The sequence below is a fragment of the Stegostoma tigrinum genome, chromosome 12, assembly GCF_030684315.1.
Source record: "Stegostoma tigrinum isolate sSteTig4 chromosome 12, sSteTig4.hap1, whole genome shotgun sequence".
Taxonomy (NCBI): Eukaryota; Metazoa; Chordata; class Chondrichthyes; order Orectolobiformes; family Stegostomatidae; genus Stegostoma; species Stegostoma tigrinum.
Genome location: NC_081365.1, coordinates 41,245,828 through 41,265,641, shown reverse-complemented (window position 1 = coordinate 41,265,641; position 19,814 = coordinate 41,245,828). Strand labels below are relative to the sequence as shown.

The 19,814-nt window shown below is 39.5% G+C and overlaps 1 protein-coding gene across 1 annotated transcript in view; it reads left to right on the top strand.

Annotated features, from left to right (window-relative positions):
* Positions 1-1,686: 1,686 nt before the first annotated feature.
* dpt (dermatopontin) overlaps positions 1,687-19,814 on the top strand; it is a 29,219-nt gene continuing 11,091 nt past the window's right edge. Inside the window, exons 1-2 of the mRNA XM_048540150.2 lie at positions 1,687-2,057; positions 14,203-14,328. Of these exons, the coding sequence (XP_048396107.1) occupies positions 1,783-2,057; positions 14,203-14,328 (401 nt within the window). The 5' untranslated portion in view covers positions 1,687-1,782. The remainder of the gene's footprint in view (positions 2,058-14,202; positions 14,329-19,814) is intronic.

Genomic DNA, 19,814 nt, shown 5'->3' with positions numbered 1-19,814 from the left:
AATTGAAATGAATATCAGAAGGGGGAAAATCCACTGCTGGGTTTTTGTGGAAGCTTTTACTGAGATCTGAATGAGCATCATTCCTTTGTCATTAATGGCAACATCTAAGCAATTAATATCACCTTATTTTCCAGGGCCAAATTTTGCTTGGCAATGAGACTCCTTATTCTGAGACAAAATTCCCTTGGTTCTGAACTCCACAATCATGAAAAATGTTTGAGCGGCAGTCAATACTGCTTTTGTAGTACTGTATTTGACTGAGTAATTCAACAGTAGAGGGGTACTTAATTCATGTCCTCCCCTTACAGTACACACACTGTAAATCAATTAGGATTTGGCGGAGATAAAAGTTACTCTGCTACAAACATAAACTGTCACTTCAGGACTCAGAAATTTTGGAGCCTTTAAAATTGCATTTAGCATGATTTGTCATGATAACTCTAAGGGTTGAATTGGATTAAGTAATACAAAACTGATAAAGATGTAGACAATCCTTTAATACATTTTGGGCTTAGTAATACTATATCTGAAGTGCTTAAGATCTTTATAAAAATCAGTCTTCTTACAGCAGGGCAAGTAGAATTGTATGCAGTATTCTAAAAGTGGCCGAATCAATGTCCTGTATAGATGTAACATGACTTCTCAACTCCGATGCTCTATTTACTGACCAATGAAGGCAAGTGTGCCAAACACCTTTTTTGCTATCCTGTCTACCTGTGACTCCACTTTGAAGGAACTATGCACTGGCACTGGCTCACTTTGCTTGGCAATACTCCCCCAGGGCCCTACCTTTAAGTATTTAAGTCCTGTCCTGATTTACCTTACCAAAATGCAACACCTCACGTTTATCTAGATTAAACTGCATCTAGCACTCCTTGGCCCATTGGCCCATCTGGTCAAGTCCTCCTGCTCTTTGAGATAACCTTCTTCACTGTTCACTGCACCACTTATTTTGGTGCCACCTTAAAAATTATGAACCATACTTCCTAAATTCACATCCAAATCTTTTATATAAATGATTAAAAATGCTAGACATGCCAAAGAGGTTGTCAAAGTCGATGTAGAGAGGTTATTTCGTCTCGTGGGGCAATCTAGAATGAGAGGTTCTGAGGAAGAGTCACTATACCCAAAACATTAACTCTGATTTTTTTCTTCAAAGATGCTGCCAGATCTGCTGAGCTTTTCCAGCAACTTCTGTTGTTGTTCCTGATTTACAGCATTTGCAGTTCTTCCCATTTTTATCTAGAATGAGAGGTCATAGTTTTCGAATAAGAGGGAGCAAAATTAAAACTGAGATGAGGAGAAATGAAATTTATCAAACAGTCATGAAATTCACTACCCCAGAGCTTGGTGGGTGTTGAGACATTAAGCAAATAATTGTAAATCTTTTACCTTGAATCTGTGATCCTATTTTAAACTTTCAAACGGTTATTCATGATTATGGGGTACCAGGGTAATTCATATGGAATGGTAATATTTTCCATGCCACTCATTGTACTGACATGAAGAGGTTAAATGTTTCTGGTGATTAAGTTATTTTGAAGCTCACTTTAGGAATATGTGTGAGAATCATTTCAGAACATGAAAATGCATAGTCCACCTTAAAAAGAGTATCAGAACTTCCACAGCCTGTGTATTAGATTTAAAACATGCTGCATATTTTTATGTCAGATCATAAATGTTTCTGGATTCAGGCTTGGAAACATCTGTTAGCCAAATGTTACATCCCATATAAAATGGTGGAAGCAGCAAAGTCTGAGCCAGTGCATCCAGACTGCAGAAATGCACCCCAAATGTGCTCACTTGCTTATAGTCCTGATCATTGTGGTTCATGGTCAGAATCATCCACCGCCTGAAGTGCAATGGGTCAATCTTTATAGGCAAGGATTTAACTTCCAGTGTTATCCAGGGGAAGCTTTGGTCTCAATACAAAGTTACTATGACAAATCAGAAGGCTCTGACAGAGTTTGGAGTTTCGAATGCATGCCAACACCTCAGGGTATGGGAGAGGCGACAGAATGCTGGTGGGATGACACCCAACCAGCTGGACTTGAATGGTAGGTCACAAGGTGTATTGTTAATGTTTTGCTCTCCTCTACACAACCTCTGTTTAATTTTTTTCTGTTATGTGTATTAAGGTATGCTTTAAAATGATCAAATATTTCTTAGACAGTTGTGCACAAATGGGGACGCAGGTCAGTTATTCTACTAAATCTAACTGATGAATTTTAAAACAGAAACAGCATGCCAGCTTTGAATTTCCTGTGATTAAATATTCTTTCAAAATACAATGCAAATCAAATGTTAGCGCTAGAGTCATGTGCCCTATGCTTAACGGATCTTAATAAGTTTGTTCTTGCTTTGTGATCCAATGTTATGTGAGTAGATTGAAAACAACTTGCAGAACACACCAGTACCTGCCAGTACTACAACATTTGAAATACATTCGTCCTTTCTGACCTCAACATTTAAGGAATTTTCATTTTTTAGTGAGAGATTTCACATTTATGGACGCTTCCAATGGTTTGAACATTAACTAGGCTAAAATGTGTATACATGAACAATCCTTACGTACTTTTCCCTTTCTTTTGCATCCATTTTCCTCCTTGTACTGCTCCTACCCTGACCACGACTTATTCCACAGTGGACTCTACCAAACCTAGGAACCCTATGCTATCAAACTCAAGTGGCTGTTGGTCATGAGTGGAGCCAAATTGATTTACTTTGATGCTTTCAGCCTTGAATATTTTTTGAGGGCTGATTTGAACACTGAAGGGGCAAAGATCGATATTGTGATTCAGTATCTTGGGAATGCCTTTAATATATTGGAACATCATGATTTGTACGAATTTATTTGGCTGAGTTTGGTGGAAACCCAAAGTGGGAAGGAAGAAATAAAAGATTTTATGCTCAGAAACATGAAGAAAGATAATGGAAAGAATAAAGAAGATTGTAAAGAAATGTTAAGTGACGGACAGAACAGAATTACAGATACAGATAGCAATTCATAAAGACACAAAGAAATTCAATGAGAAAGAGAGATCAATCTGTAAAGGCAATCTATGTTTTGTTATTCGCAATTTTGTGTTATAATTATACGTATGAAATCACAAGTGTATAAGTGTTTTATCTAGAAATATATAGTCTACATAGAGAAGATGGAGAGTGACACTCTGCTGCATTGTGTAAATTTTTTTGTATTTTGCTGTCTTGTGCGATTTCTTTTACTTGAAGGTTTTAATGAGGTACAATTGTCTTACTTTGTTGTTAATCACAACATTGTGTTAAAGATTTACTTTAAGTGCCTGATTTATGCAGCAGTAGGCGCTGAGATGCCAATGAAGGACCAATTTCATTCTAATGTGCTTTAGGGAAGGAAATCTGTTTTCCTTATCAAGTCTGGTCTACACCTGACTCGAAAACTGCAGCAATGTAATCGATGCAATTAAGGATGAGCAACAGATGCAGACCTCGCTGGCAATGCCAATGAAAGGATAATGAAATTCTGATAGGAAAATGCTGACAGATGCCTTTAATAAGATGCCTTTAGCAGTCCAAAACTGGACCCACTGTTGGTCAAATTCCTCACGAGTGGGACATTCTGGCTCCCACCAATTTTACTCCAACACCACTGTGATATATCTCATGCAGACCAGCAGAATTCCTGTCTCTGAAAATCCTACATTCTGCATGATGATCCAGATTTAACCCTGATGAAAACTACCACCGCTGAAATAATGAGACTGACTTAATCAATTGATGAACAAATTCGGATGTCAAAGTAACTTTATATGTATTAATATTTATTTCAAAGCACTACTTTTTTTTGTTCATTTGACTCCATTTTATAATGTTAACTTGTGAAGCATGAGCTAAAACTGTGGCACAATCAACCTAAGTAGTACAATAATAACTCCTAATAGAAACAAAATCCAGATTATTCATGTTACAATATTCAGTTTTCTTTTCTTATCTCTATCATTTTTACAGCTCTGTTTCATTCCATAGATCTCCACTCTACCCCCAAGGCTCCCCCAACCCCATTAGATATGAATATAGATAATCTGTGTCCAGACCACGAGACTGGGAAATGGATGAGAGCGCCCCAGTTCCCTGTTGTGAAGTGTATGTGGGTATCTTCATAGCCTGAATAAATAAACTCACTGGGATAAATTATAAGGAGAAATGGATTTCCTCCTTCCACAACCAGCTAAATGCCCATCAGCAATGCGCTGACCAGAAATGTGACTGACCTAAAGTGATAACACACCAGGGATAGCCTTAATAGGGTGAGGATGGGACTCCTGCCCCCCAGGGACAGGAGGTCCCACCCTTGCACACTGCCAAACAATCTGATTGGCTAGCAGGTCTACAGCACTAATAACAACAGAAGAAAGCAGAGTTCACCGTAGGGACAATGGACAGTTCCTAGGTATTCTGAGGTAGCACGACCAGGAGACTCCTGAAGAGGTAGGGAGTTGGGAGTGTGGGTTAGAGAGTCTTGCGGAGGAGGGTGTGGGGAAAAATAAAGGGAGTTAACTAGCTTGGAAGTGTTGTCCTGATGGCAAAAGAGTCTTCCTTTCACCGGATGGGCTTTTAGCCTCCATTTTTGTTTGTTGCATAAGTTGGATGTAAGGGACTGCAATGGGCTGGCTGACATCCCACTTTATTGTACGTGTACCCCCATACTCCACCTTTCAACTATACCAGCAGGAGACCATTACATTCACCCCTAAGGTCTGTAAGATCTCAAAGCTAATGCAGCATCCATATGCCATGCATTGATACACCAATATTTGCAACCACTTTCCTCAGAAGTGCAATATTTTATAGCATATATTTTAAAAGAATGGGTGATTTTGATGTCAAATTCAACTAAAATTTGTATAGCTGTAAACAGGTTAGGAGTTGTAATTCTGCTTTTGACAACATTAATTATTCTAGTAGCATTCAATCTCTTGCATATCATTTAAAAAAAATTTCAAGAAATTCGTATTATTTTTGAGGAATCCATCTGAGAAACTCAACTTAAGCTCCAGGTCAGCATTCATTACCTACATTCTGTCACTCAAATGACATCTGGAAAATTGGTCAGCCTTCAACTGTGTGCATCTATATCTCTGTCTTGTTCACTGACTCAATCATTGTTGCCAATCAATTTTCTCATCGAAATTAAGACCAGAATGTACATGAGTAAGAACCTATTCCAGTTGAGGTTCATTTATTTTCCTGTTTTTAACTTCAATTCTGTCCACCTCCCTGACTGTCATCTCAAACTGACCTAAGAAATGCAATGTAATCCCTTGCTTGATATGAAATTAGTTTCCTCATCTAAACCCAGTTTGTTACAAAATCAGAGATAGTAGGAACTGCCAATGCTGGAGAATCTGAGATAAAAAGGTATAGAGCATGATGAACACAGCAGGCCACGCAGCATCAGAGGAGCAGGAGAGCTGACATTTCAGGTTTAGACCCTTCTTCAGAAATGGGAGAGGGGAAGGGGATTCTGAAATAAATAGGGAGAGAAGGGGAGGCAGATAGAATTTGGATAAAGGAGAAGATTGGTGGAGAGGAGACAGATAGGTCAAGGAAGCAGGAATGGAGCCAGTAAAGGTGAGTGCAGGTGGGGAGTTAGGGAGGGAATAGGTCAGTCCAGGGAGGACAGACAGGTCCAGGAGGCAGGATGAGGCTGGCAGGTAGGAGATGGGGTGGGAGAAAGGACAGTTTAAGGAGGTGGGGACAAGCTGGGCTGGTTTTGGGAATGCGGTAGGGGTAGGGGGAATTTTGAAGCTTGTGAAGTCCACATTGATACCATTGGGCTTCAGGGTTCCCAAGCAAAATATGAGGTGCTGTTCCTGCAACCTTCCGATGGCATCGTTGTGGCAATGCAGGAGGCCCAGGAGGGGCTTGTCATCCAAGGAGTGGGAGGAGGAGTTGAAATGGTTCGCCACTGAGAGGTGCAGTCATTTGTTGCGAATCGAGCGTCAGTGTTCCACAAAGCGATCCCCAAGTTTCGCTTGGCATTGTGGACAAAATCAGTCTTAAAATCCACACTGTGTTGTGTTTTGTCTAATGTACAATAACTTACTTGCCTGGCAGAAGAATTACGTTCAATTTCAGGCATTTATTCTATAGCAGAAATATACAATCTTATCAGTTTTTTTGCAGATATAGAAAGTGTTCATGGCACAGAACTGGGCACTCAGAAGCCACCTTAAAAACAATAGACTTCAAAAGTTGATGAAAGGCAGTATAATGTAGATGCCAACAATGACTGCATGAAACATCCATGCTTATATTATTTTCATTTGGACAAATGCCACTTCCCACAAGACCATAATTGTAAACATCCCTGTAATTGAAATCTGTTCAAAACTTCTCTTAGAAATGTCAATGCCTTGTGTAGTAATCAGTTAACAAATCAGTTATTTTGAAAAAAAGTCACATTTTTGTGATTGTGGTTCTGTGCATTTCATGTAAAATATTACAAGTTGGAATGCAAAAGCCTAGGAATGCAAACTAGTGGAAAACGAGAAACCAGCAACAAGGCTAAAAGAAAAAGAAAATAAATCTGTTTCACATTATGTTCTGTTCTTCTTACTATCAAATTGCCAGTCACAGATTAAACTGACTGATTTTCTGTCTTTCCAAGTTTGACAATGGCATCATTCATTGTTGATATGTTGATAATCACACTAATCTTTAGATTTGTATGAGTTTATTTGTTTAATAAAATAGTCCTTTGGAGATGGATTTTCGCCAATGGTAGTGGAAGCTATTTAGATAGTATTTTCATCTCAAAAATGGCTTTTGGAGACCATTAGGCACACACACAAAAAAGGGATTTAAACTTAGATTCCACAGAAAACAGTTAATTGAACAAAAATCATGTAGAATTATGTTGGGATATTAAAAATAAAAGTAAACAGATTAGTGAGCGGAAAATTTGAAAGTAGGATCATAGAGTCATACAGCCTGGAAATAGACCCTTCAGTCTAACCAGTGCATCCTGATCATAATCCCAACCTAATTTACACCTAACTGCCTGTACTTTGCCCATATTGCCCCCAAACCTTTCCCACTCATCTGCTTATCCAAACCTTTCCCATTCATCTGCTTATCCAAATGCCTTTTAAATATTGTAACTGTACCTGCATCCACCACTTCCTCCAGAACTTCATTCCAAACACAACCACTCTGTGTTAAAAAGTTGCTCTTCATGTCTTTTAAAAATCTTTCTCCTCTCACTTTAAATATATGCCCCATGTCTTGAAATCACCCAACCTAAGGAAAAGTCACATGCCATTCACCTTATTTATACCCCTCATAATTTTATAAACCTCTATAAGGTCAATCCTGAACCTCCTACACTCCAATCAAAAAAGTCCTAGCCTCTCCTAATAGCTCAAACTCTCCATTCCCAGTAACATTCTGGTAAATCTTTTCTAAAACCTCCCCAGCTTAATAAAATCTTTCTTAAAACAGGGCAACCAGAACTACACATAGTACTCCAGAACAGACCTCACCCAGTGTCCTGTACAACCTCAACATGATGTCCCAACTCTTATACTCAAAAAGTCTGAGCAATGAAGGCAAGTGTACTAAATGTTTTCTTAAATACCCTGTCTACATGTGATGCAAACTTCAAAGCATTGTATATCTGAACTCCTAGGTCTTTCTGTTCTACAATACTATCAAGGCCCTCCTTTTAATTGTATAAGTCCTGCCCTTGTTTGTTTTATCAAAATACAATACTTGCATTTATTCAAATTAAACCCCATCTGCCAGTCCTCAGCCCATTGGCTCAGTTGATCAAGATCTCTCTGTAATCTTAGATAACCTTATTCAGTGTCGACCATACCACCAATTTTCGTGCCAGCCACAAACTAACTAACCACATCTTCAATATTCTCATTAAAATCATTTGTATAAATGACAAAAGTGAACCCAGTACCAATTCCTGTGCAACATCGCTGCTAACAGGCTCCAGTCTGAAAAATAACCTTTCACAACCACTCTCTGTCTCCTACCATAAAGCTAATTTTGAATCCAGTTGGCAAGCTCACCCTGAATCCCCTGTGATCTAATTTTACTAATTAGTCTACCATGTTGAACCTTGTCAAAGGCTATACTAAAGCCTAAGTAAATAATGTTTGTCGCTCTGTCCACATCAATCTTCTTCCTCAAAAAACTCAATCAAGTTTGTGGGACACATTTTCCCTCACACAAAACCATGTTGACTGTCCCAAATCATTTCTTGCCATTTACTTTAGTTATGGAGGCATTATTATAATAATAATGAAATTACATTAATATTGAAAGTAAAAATCAAAGTCAAGAAAGGAGCAAAAAGAAATGAAGGCACAGTGGTCGTTTCTAAACTTTTCAGACATAGCAAGAACTGTAGATTCTGGAGTCAGAGACAACACAGTGTGGAGCTGGAGGAACACAACAGGCCAAGCAGCATCAGAGGAGCAGGGAAGTTGATGGTTCAGGTCAGGATTCTTCTTCAGAAATGGGGAGGGTGAAGGGAGCTGGGAAATAAATAGAAAGAGGCGGGGTGGGGCTGGGGAAGGTAGGCGGGATGGTGATAGGTGAGTGCAGGTAGGGAGTGGTAGGCATTGGTCAGTGAGATGTGTGGGACGGATAGGCGGGAGAGAATTTGGAAAGGTTGTGTCAGGTCAAGGAGGCAGGGAAGAGAGGGAGGGTTGTACATGGGACGAGGCCAGGGAATGGTGGGAAGATTTTAAAACTGCTGAATTCCATGTTTAGGCCATCTGGCTGTAGGCCCCTGAGGCGGAGTATGAGGTGTTCCTCCTCCAGTTTTCGGGTGGTGTTATTGTGACATTGGAGGAGGTCCAGGATGGACACGTTGCCCAGGGAACGGGAGGGGTAATTAAAATAGTTGGCAACCGGAAGGTGTTGTCATTTGTTGTGTACAGAGCGCTGATGCTCTACAAAATTGCCTCCGAGTTTACTCTTGGTCTCACTGATGTAGAGGAGGCCACATCAGGAGCAGTGGATACAGTAGGCCAAGCTGACAGAAGTACAGGTACCTGTCTGATATGAAAGGTTAGTTTTGGGCCTTGAATGGAGGTGAGGGGGAGGTGTAGATGTAGGTGTAGCACTTCCTGCAGTTGCAGGGAAAATTGCCGGGTGTGGTGGGCTTAGTGGGGAGCATGAAGTGGACGAAAGAGTTGTGGAGAGAGTGGTCCCTACAAAGGGTAAATAGGGGTGGGGAGGGAAATATCTCTTTGGGTGTGGGGCCAGATTGTAGGTGGCGGAAATGGCGGAGAATGATATATTGGATGCAAAGGTTGGTGGATGATATGTGAGGACAAGGGGGATTCTGTCTTTATTTTAGTTGAGGGATTGGGATGTGAGGGCAGAGGGGGCGTAAATGCAAGAAATGAGGTCGAGGGCATTTTTCATCACTGGAGTGGGTGGGATGTTGTTGTCCTCGATATAGGAGGACATCTGGGATGTCTGGGAGTGGAACGCTCCATCTTGGAGGCAGACCCGGTGGAAGGAGAGGAATTGGGAGTAGGGGATCATATTTTTGCCGGAGTCTGTGTGAGAGGAGGTGTAGTGTAAGTAGCTGTGGGAATCGGTTGGCTTGAAATAGATATCAATTTCAAGGCAGTCACCAGAGATGGAGATGGAGAGGTCCAGGAAGGAGAGGGACGTTTGTAGATGGTCTAGGTGAAATTGAGGTTGGGGTGAAAGGTGCTAGTAAAGTTGATGAACTATTCAAGCTTCTATGTTTTGTTTGCCTGCTGTTATTCAATACCACTTCCCACATTAGGACTAAGTTTAAACTGGTTCAAGGTCTATATGGAAGGGTAGGGGTGTGTATTTTGGCAGAACTCAGCATCTGACCCGATTGACTACCAAGATCCTGACCCTGTGCTATTTGGAATGAGGGTAGTCAAGGTCGGATCAACTCATTTTTGTTATACACGATATCTATTAAAGAGCCTTTGTGTGCATTGCAGGCAATCCACATTGACCATGTTCATGAGCAGGCCAAAGAGGTGGCTTCAGTGTGAAGGTGGGTGCCTCAGTTCATGGGGGACAGCCCTCTGGACCTATAATGTCCACCTTCTCACAGTTGTGGCTACTGATTGTTCCCTGGGGTGTCTGCCCCTCCAGGGTCATAGCCAAAGCCTGTGTTTTTTCAAACTGGGGAAGTGATGGCCCAGTGGTATCATTGCTAAACAATAAATCAAGACACCCAGTTAGTATCCAAGAGACTTGCGTTCAATTCCTGACATAGTTGGTGGTGGAATTTGAATTCAATAAGAATCTGAAATTTAGAGGCTGCTGATAACCATGAAACCATTATCAATTGTTGGGAAAACCCACTTGGTTCACAATGTCCTTTAGGGAAAGAAATTACCATCCTCACCTGGTATAGCCTCCATGCGCCTCTAGACGCACAGAAATGTGGTAAACTCTCAACTGTCCCTTGAGCAATTACGGAAGGCTTTGGAACATGTTACAATCCTGTAACGCATTGTTTACATTCCCCTAATCAGATTTTCGCCCCTTCCACAAAACCAAACAGCTGTAACCAAAATTTTGACATTCAAAATGTGGATGTGGAAGTGAGGGAGAAACAGAAGTAGAAGAGAAGACCGAGAGACAAAAAAGGAAGCGAAGGAAGTGTTATAAATAAAGCACAGAGGAAAACAAAAAAGTTGGGGATACAGTCTGCAGATGTACAACCATGTGAGGAGGTGGGAGTTTTTTTAAAAATTGAAAATCTAGACAATCACAGAATCAGATATATTTTTCAAATTCATTACCAATAATAATAACCTGTTTAAACAAGTTAAGTCCTAAATGGGGTCACTGGACCTGAAACATCTGCAAATGGTGTCAGACACGCTAAGTTTCACCAGCAATTTCAGCTTTTGTTATATGCTCAGATATTTGTGCTGTGTAAGTATGACAATCCTTCGCCTTGTAATATTTTCAGTTGTTGCATCTACGTGAGCAGGAAAGATGAAAGATGATAAAATCAAATCATATGTTTTTAATCAATAAGAGATGGTAGTAGAACGGTGACACTTCAATTATTTAAATATCCAGCATATGATAGTTGAGGGAATTTATTCAGGCATGATGTTCTAAGCTTTACATGATTTAAATGTTTTCAGGGCTTGCTTAATGTAAATGTCTGGGAATGTGAAAATAAAATATCGTGGCATCAACACAAAGCACTGCAATCTGTGACCTCTAAAATTGACACACAGCCCACAACCAGTGGAAATATTCTGCAACATAAACACACCATTAATGGAATAATGGGATGGACTTGCACCAAGAAACCATACATACCTTCCTTCTTGTCTTTGCAAGAGGGCTGACAACTGCTGCCTGCCAAAGAGAGTGGTGTTAATCAGGCTGCTGGGAGTGGTAAGTGCACCAGAGTTTGAACAAGTTCACTTTTCCAACATTGCAACACATATACACTGCAAAATTCAATAATCCCACAAATAGGCACAAAGATTTTGATGCATCATTACCTTGTGCCAATTGCTTCTGATGTAGACAGCATGAAAACATTGTGCTGCTTGCTAACATAAATGATTGTAGCACGCCTCCTGTACCAAGAGCATGGTTGAATGGTTCCAAGCACAAACAGGGAAAGAAAACTGGTGAGAGGCTAGTATGAATAAAAAGTAACTTGCTCAATTAAAGGCGAAATGTATTCTGGCAGAAAGAGGTCGGTAAAACTGAAGCAACTTGGCAAAAAGCAAGCTTCAAGATTTTTCAGTGATGTGCTAGGAGCATTGGCTCTGAAAGTGAAGAGAAAGAGAGATGCCATCTGTCCACAGGGGACCAGGATTCTTGCAGATAAACTATAAGAAAGCAATACAAACAGTTGACCTGTGGTCAATGCCAGAGGTCCTGGATGCAATATGATAGAAAGTTCAGAAATTATGAATGGTCACACATATTGGATGTGTCTTCAAATGCAATAATCTGCCGACTGTACCACTAACTTCTTGCTGCACTATGGCCCCATCATTCACCTCCCACAACCCCCAATCACAACTCATACATAGTATCAATAGTTTCACCTTAGTCTCACATGCCTAACACCGTTGCAAGCCTCACACTCATATCCCATAGCTTCCACCCTGTGAACTACACAATTATGAAAGGCATATCACCCACTTGTGACTCTCTTGCAGGAGATGGTAGCAGGTAATTGGAGACAGCATACCTAACTGGTGATGAACATGCATGCCTGCATGTTCTCACTGTGATAGAGGAGGCAGTTGTTGCCTTGAGGGGCCACTGCTGAGGACAAGACCAGCGGTAGAGGCTGAAACTATTTAAACTGATAGATTTCTTCATGTATAATTCATCTTCTCACATCCCACTTCCTCCCCATCCCACAATTACAAGCTGAATATGATGTAATGATGTACTTCTTCCTAGCTCATCCCCAGTGTACCCCTCACCATTCATCACAATGCTACCGTCCTGACTTCCTTCTTTCAGATATTAAAGGACAGGAACCTGGCCACATGGTCATAGGAGAGCAGAAAGAAAATATTGAAAAAGAAACACTGCAGCCTTGATTCTCACTCCCAGGTCAAAAGAGGAGGAATGGACAATGTCCCAGGTCTACAAGCACAGCCCAGGAAATCCTGGCCTGGGAGGTTAGATTTTCATTCTGAAGTGGTGGGATCGCTGGGATGTGGCTGGGTGACCCCAGACTAGAAGAGAGGCTTCGGCTACTGACGTGGGCTGGGATATTGGTCTAGATTGGGGCAGCAACACTGTGTGGAAGATTAATTTTTAAAATCTAATTAAACAATGAAGAATCTACAGGCCTCATGCCTCAAAACCCTCTCTCTGACACACAATTCCCAGAGCAGAGCATGTTAACAAATGACATCTCACATCCCTTATGCCACATTTTGCCCCTCTAGCCACTCCATTCTGCCTCATACCCCAAATCCAATCCAATGTCCCCTATCATCACACATAGCCTCTCACACCCTGCATGCCACTCTATACCCCTCTACTCAAACTCCCACTCCACAGCTACTCAAACACTCCATGCCAACAAATGTACCACCTACCCTTTCACTTTATCATATTAACACACCATGTGTCTACCAGGGGCACATCTAGAATCTGTGAATAACTGAGAAAATAAATAAACTTCTGTGAAATAAATGTTTTGCAACTTCAGTATATTTAGAAAAAAAGACTCTCATTCACAAAAAAAAATTTGCTACATTTAAATTATTTCTCTATAAGCCTTTATAAAATCAAACATTTCATTCAAGTATTATAAACATTGGAATTCAAAGTTCCATATCAAAGGGCCCAAATCCGCTTGGTTGTTAATCAGACTGTGAAATGGAAGATATTCTGTTGTGATAATGGACCCTTGTGAAATCAGTCATCAAACATCAAAAAACCCAAATTTTTACTCTTTATTTACCTTCTCAAAATCTTTCACAGACTGAAATCCCATTTAGTTTCTGAGCTTCTGCTAAACATTTTTTAGCTTTTCTTATGATGTAATTTTTCTACAAATCTAGCGAATTTCTACTGCATAATACCCATGCCTGTAACAACTTTCCTATAATCCCATTAGCATCATAAATCCTTATTTTTTGACAAGTCACTTATATTGCATCTCATCAAAATCTCCTGAAAATCCATATATAATAATTTCATCAAATTTTATAATTGCCATTTGGTTTTCTTAAAATGTAATTCATTTAGTCAAACATGGAGGAAAATCCCAGTTATCCTCTTTTTGCTTAAATAAGTAGAAAATTAAGCATTTCAAGGTGTGCGCTTTATTCAAAAAGATTTTCTGATATCCATTGCACTCAGGCCATCCTGTGCACTTGGGACAAACTAGAAAACTCTCCTGTACACTTTTTTAATCCCCTAATTACACTAAGAAAATTAGAGTTTAGACCTGAATTATTCTATCGAATTGTTGGCATGTTGATTCATTTTCATACAATGCTACAATGTAGATGATTCAGACAACTTTGAAATTTTATTCACTTTATGTTTGGATGTGTTGCTTTTATAAACTGCATGTGATGATAACAAAACTGCTCTTAAACTAATGCTCAAATAGCCCACTTACTTAACAGCTTACTCTAAGCAACATCATAAAAATGATAAGCATTTGATCTCTTTATTTATTTTCAGGTATCATACTTGTCCAAACAATGGTATTGTAGCTGGAATACAAAGCCGGTACTTTGAGGCTGTTCTGGATCGAGAATGGCAGTTCTACTGCTGCACATATAGCAGAAGATGTCCATATGCCTGCTGGTTAGTTGAGTGCCTTTATTTTAATCAAAGTTTCCAGACAAATAAGTTTTGCATTTGTTTTAATACACTGGTGTCTTGAGCAATGTATATGATTCCATGTTTCTACATGTCCTTCAGAAATATATTCCTCCCGTTGTCATCATTACTGTTAAGGTTGTTAAGGATCTCGTGATTCTCTTTGGTGAACAACAGGGAATTCTCCTGTTGTTCTGGCCAGCCTTTCTGCCTCAATGAACACAAAGAAAGACAGACAACATGTCATTAATCTCATTGCTGTTTCAAAATATGTTATATTTTCCTGCACAGCAAAGGACCACACTTGGAAACTAATTGATTGTGAAGGTCTCTTGAGCATTCTAGGAAAGTTGACAAGTTGTTACATAAGCGCAATTATTTCTTAAAGGGGGAAGAGAGGGAGAGCAGAATGGAGACTAATGAGCATCCTGCAGCTTAGAACAACATTCTTACTCCTTCTGGACTAGAGAGAACCACTTTTAAATTTAAAAAAAACTTCTAATTGGCAAATGCCATTTAGGCCATAAGGATATCTAAAATTATTTAATTTCATCATATGTAAGGGGTCCATCACCTTTTTTAAATGTTCACCAGCAATACCAGAAAATGGGTGGAATTAATTTTAGGTTGCATGTTTTTCAGGTGTCCTAGGTCGAAGAGCGTGCATCCGCAAATTTAGATTTTATTTTGCCTTGAAACAAGGATCAAATTCTACTGTCTGATTCCTTTATTGGTGGCAATGTTCCTCCAAGTGACTTAATATTTCGTTTGAATCTGGAGCCTAGATATGATCAAGCTAAGTTACCTGTGTAGACATAAGCTTGAGCATAATACTTTCCTCATATATTTCATCTCATTCAATTCCTGAAAATATTGTGAGCCACCCAATTTCCACGGCTGATTAAGTGATGTAGCTCCCTTGATGAATCCATAGCATGACAGAAGCCTTCTGAAATGCCTAGGCTTGATCCTCTCTTAAACCGACCAGTGATTCAATACCATAACAGTATGCAAGGGTAAAAAAACAGCCTAGCCTCCAGTTAGCAGGTCTTGTTGGGACAGAAGGGAAAAATCCATAACCCTGTCTAATAGTGATAACACAGTGTGGAGCTGGAGGAACACAGCAGGCCAGGCAGCATCAGAGGAGCAGGAAAGTAGACCTTTTGGGTTGGCACCCTTCTTCAGATGCTGCCTGGCCTGTTGTGTTCCTCCAGCTCCACACTGTGTCATCTTTAACCCCAGCATCAGCAGATCTTACTAATCCTATCTAATTGTGATCTTTGTGATCCCATGGAAACCTAGAATAATCAAGGTGACATTATTTGTCAGAATAATGAATGGCGTGACTTGGATTGAAATTCCTTTTCTAATGAAAATTAAAACAAGCCAGCTTGTTTTCGCTCCAGTTAATAAGCACCAACCAAACTGTATTCTCATAGTTCAGCATTTTAAAGCCTATGTTTTCATAACTTTATTGTCATGACTCATGGGGGAGTTCACTGTAAGTCAAACCTCACTATCCCCACAATGGTCACAAATGTGGAAAGATTTATTAAAATATTCAAAGTCCCCAATTTATCTGACTGGCAAGTTCACATTGAAAGAAAATGCTTGCCAAGTTTCTATACTTAAGAAAGAAATAACTATGTATTGTGAACATGTTGCCTTTAAGCAATGACAATAAGGAGATATGAATTGCTAACTATAACTTAAATACTATCCTTTCCTAAATTCCCCCCTTCACAAACAAATAGACACACAATGACAGATAAGACCTGGATATTAAGCGTGGAAACACGAAACAAAAAAAATCGGGGAAATACAATTCTTCAACACCAGTCTGGATCACAGGATTCAATGAGTTGTCTGTTTCCTCTTTCTCATAATTCATTTTAGTTCTTTACTATTGATATAAGGTTGTTTGTGCACCGATGTTCTCTTTCATTTATTGGTTGAGAATTTGTTGTTTTACAGCATTAGAAGCATTTTATTCCTCCTTCAGGAATTTGTAGAGCAAGTGAATGGAAGACAGCTAGCTTTTACTTCCTGATACCGACCCATGAGAGAGAGAGGGAGATGCACAGAGACATTTTTGATGCTTTCTTTTGTAGTTTAGGTAGTTCTCTGCTGAACTGGCTCCACAGAAGCCATGGTCAACTGGAGTGGAGCCAATCAGAACAGTTTTCCCTTAATTCAGAAACCATTAGCTCCATGGTGTCTGCTTTTGTTCGCATGTTCCAGGAAAATGTAATGTTGTTTAACTCAAATGTGCTGCAGTAAACATGATTTTTAAAACTGCAGCCATCTCTTTGTATGGGTTCCTTGGTTTAAAGCAGCATCTCCATTCTTAGTTCATTGCCCAAAATTAAAAGAAATAAGAAGATGTTACCTTCACATCGTGATTGATGAAGAATAAACTCTCTCCCACTTTGTGGTTATTTTAAAAGGTGATAGACTTCTGGAATAAAATCAATTTGCAAATGTGAACATTGAGAATGAAGACTGCTGTAGGTACTGTGATTTCATCTTCAAGCTTATCTAAACAATATTGTTCTAAGCAATAGGCAAAGGATGGCACAGTGGTTAGCACTGCTGCCTCACAGCACCAAGAAGTCTGGCTTGAGGCAGGCCAATTCCTGCCTTAGGTGACTGTCTGTATGGAGTTTGCACGTTCTCCCTATGTCTGTGTGGGTCTCTGTCAGGTGCTCTAGTTTCCTCTCACAACCCAAGGAAATGCAGTTTAGGTAGATTGGCCATGTCTGTAGTGTTCAGGGATGTTCAGGCTAGGTCGATTAGCCATGGGAAATGTGGAGTTACAGAGATCAGGCAGGGGATGCTGTTTGGGCTGAATGGCCTCTTTCTGCCTGTGTAGGAATTCTACGCTTCTATATCATTTAATACATGACTCACTACTTATCCTGAGCTTTATAGAGTAGGAAACATTGGGTGGAATTTTTCCTTCCTAGATTGAGCAATGATGGAGCACATATCAAAAATTTTAAAATCAGAATCTCCAAAGTTGTAAAATAATCTTCCAATTTCCCCTTAGGCCTTTAATGTCAACTCTAGGATCTTTCTACTGAGTAGTAACTATCTTATTTCCATATCTTTGTATCTCATGAAAACCCCAAGTCAACTTATTTATATGCCACTTTCAGTTCTCCTCTCCTTCACCACGAAAGTAGATGGCGCAAATTCCTGATAGGTAAAACATAGTAGGTACCTTGTGGCAACAGCTTACCAAATGCTTGCCCGAGTCATCACCAACTGCTTCTTCAAGACAAAATTCTTGCATGCTCAATGGTCATCATCCTTCTCAACCCTCATGCAAGTTCACATCAACAACTACCAAACTCACTGCATCATCATTCGCACTCTCGCACCAACTCACAGGCCACTTCAACCACCTGCCATAAGGACTACCCTTCTTTTCACTACTGTATCCACCCAGACCTACAGGTTCTTGTCTGTGACATTCCTCTTCTCTGGGAGCATGTCTGAATATAGAGGCATGAGCAGCTCAGTGTCATTCCTGGCTTACAGAAGTTGATGTGGTGTGCAGCTGGATGTTAAATTTAGTACCACAGACGTGAAAACTGGAAGAGGTGAGTACTTCTACTTGTCAGAGTACATGATTCCCTGAGAAAGGCACCAAACAGCCCAGTTCTATCATTAATGATAGAAATAAATTAAAATAAATTTTAAAACTAATTGTTTAATCAATTAGATTTAATCAAAGAGCAGAAGTTTGCATGAGAAAGGTTGTTCCAAGCTATGGGAGACTGGACACTATGAATCTCACTTGACAAAACACTAATTAAAAATGAGAAAATACCATCCATTGTTACCACCAGGAAGGTTAAACTAAAAACTGAACAGTGAGGAATTTTGATGTGACTTTCAATATTATAAGTTTACATATTAGTTGCAATCATTACTCTTTATCAGTTAACTGTACAGTCTGTGCTCTACTACACAAGGTCAGACAGCGTGATCTTTGTTTTAGCATTCCCATTTTAAAAACAATCTGCTGGAGCAAAACTTATCCTACTATGGGTCAGTAAGTATTTGTGGAAATGATGAAAGCTGCTCAGTTGATGCACTAACATAGCAGCTGTTGAGCAATTTTGGGGCTAATTGGTGATGTTTATGATTTAATCCATGTTGTCAGAATCCCCAAGGGGAAATCATAAACCAATATTCACTGATCAACACCCAAATGGTTAAATTACTCACAAGATTTTCTTTGTAGCTTTTACATGAATCAGACCTAATACAAATTAATCATGAATTAAGAGGGAAATGATACTTCAGCTAAAAAGGGAAATTTCAGTTTAATAATTGATGAAACAACATACATTTGTACAGTACTTTTAAACTCACCCCTTGAAAGCACCTCAAATAATTGGAAAACTTCAGTTGTGGGAGCAGCCAATTAAAGAAAGTTAGACCCCAACCCAGTCTCCACACCTGCATATTTGAGTGCTGTTCTCCAGGCTATTCATCATGCTTCCCAGGTTTGGGAATTTGCTAGCCAGTTCGTGCATTGCTGCCATTTCTTGTACTTGCAAACAGAAAAAAAATTGTCTTCCCATGAGAGATTTATTTAGTTTCCTCTAAAGAATCTAGTTTGTTCATACTTTCTGTCACTGCCTGCTTTCTCTTTTTATCTGTACCTGCACACTAATTTCCTTCATCTTCCCCCATAAACCCAACCTTCCTGATTGCAGTTCTCTTTTGTGTCTGCAGCTCTTCCTTGTGTCCTTTAATATCTCTGTTTTGATCTTAAATTCCTTCTGGTTGGTACTGCTTCCAGGTCAAGTGTTGCTATGTCACACAAACAGTATTTATTATCCAAAAGATTTACAAATGATCCCTTTACAATTAATGCAATCTTATAATCATTTTCAAACAATCTCAAAAACAAATACAGATTTCATTGACATTTTAAAGAAATTACAAATTTTCCTCACTGTACTAAGCTTGACTGAAGGCTGTCACATTGGTACAATCTGAAGAATCAAGCATTCCTTTACTTGTGACCCCTGTAGAGTCTCCAATAATGTATAATAAGCTCTCATTTTCTTTTGATAAAGTCCTCAGCAAATTTCCAGAATAAATGTTGACAGAGTGTTAATAATGCCTTGATAAAATCCTAGAAAGTGACTGATATGCATCAAAAGATCTCTTCAAATTCTAAGTAGACAGGGTAACTTCACTGTCAACCAAAGCTCAGGTGGTATCACACTTGTATATGTATAGAAGACTGTGGGTTTGAGACTCACTCTAGGGCTTAAGCACAAAGAATTTAGGGTGAGGTTCTGTGCATTCCTTATGGAGTACTTCACTTTTGGATGAGGAGCATTTTGGATAAGATCTTAAAGTGTTAGCTCATCTGCCTTCTCAGGAGGTTATAAAATATCTTGTAATATTACTTTTTCCATCCACAGGGAGTTTGAGCCAATATTTAT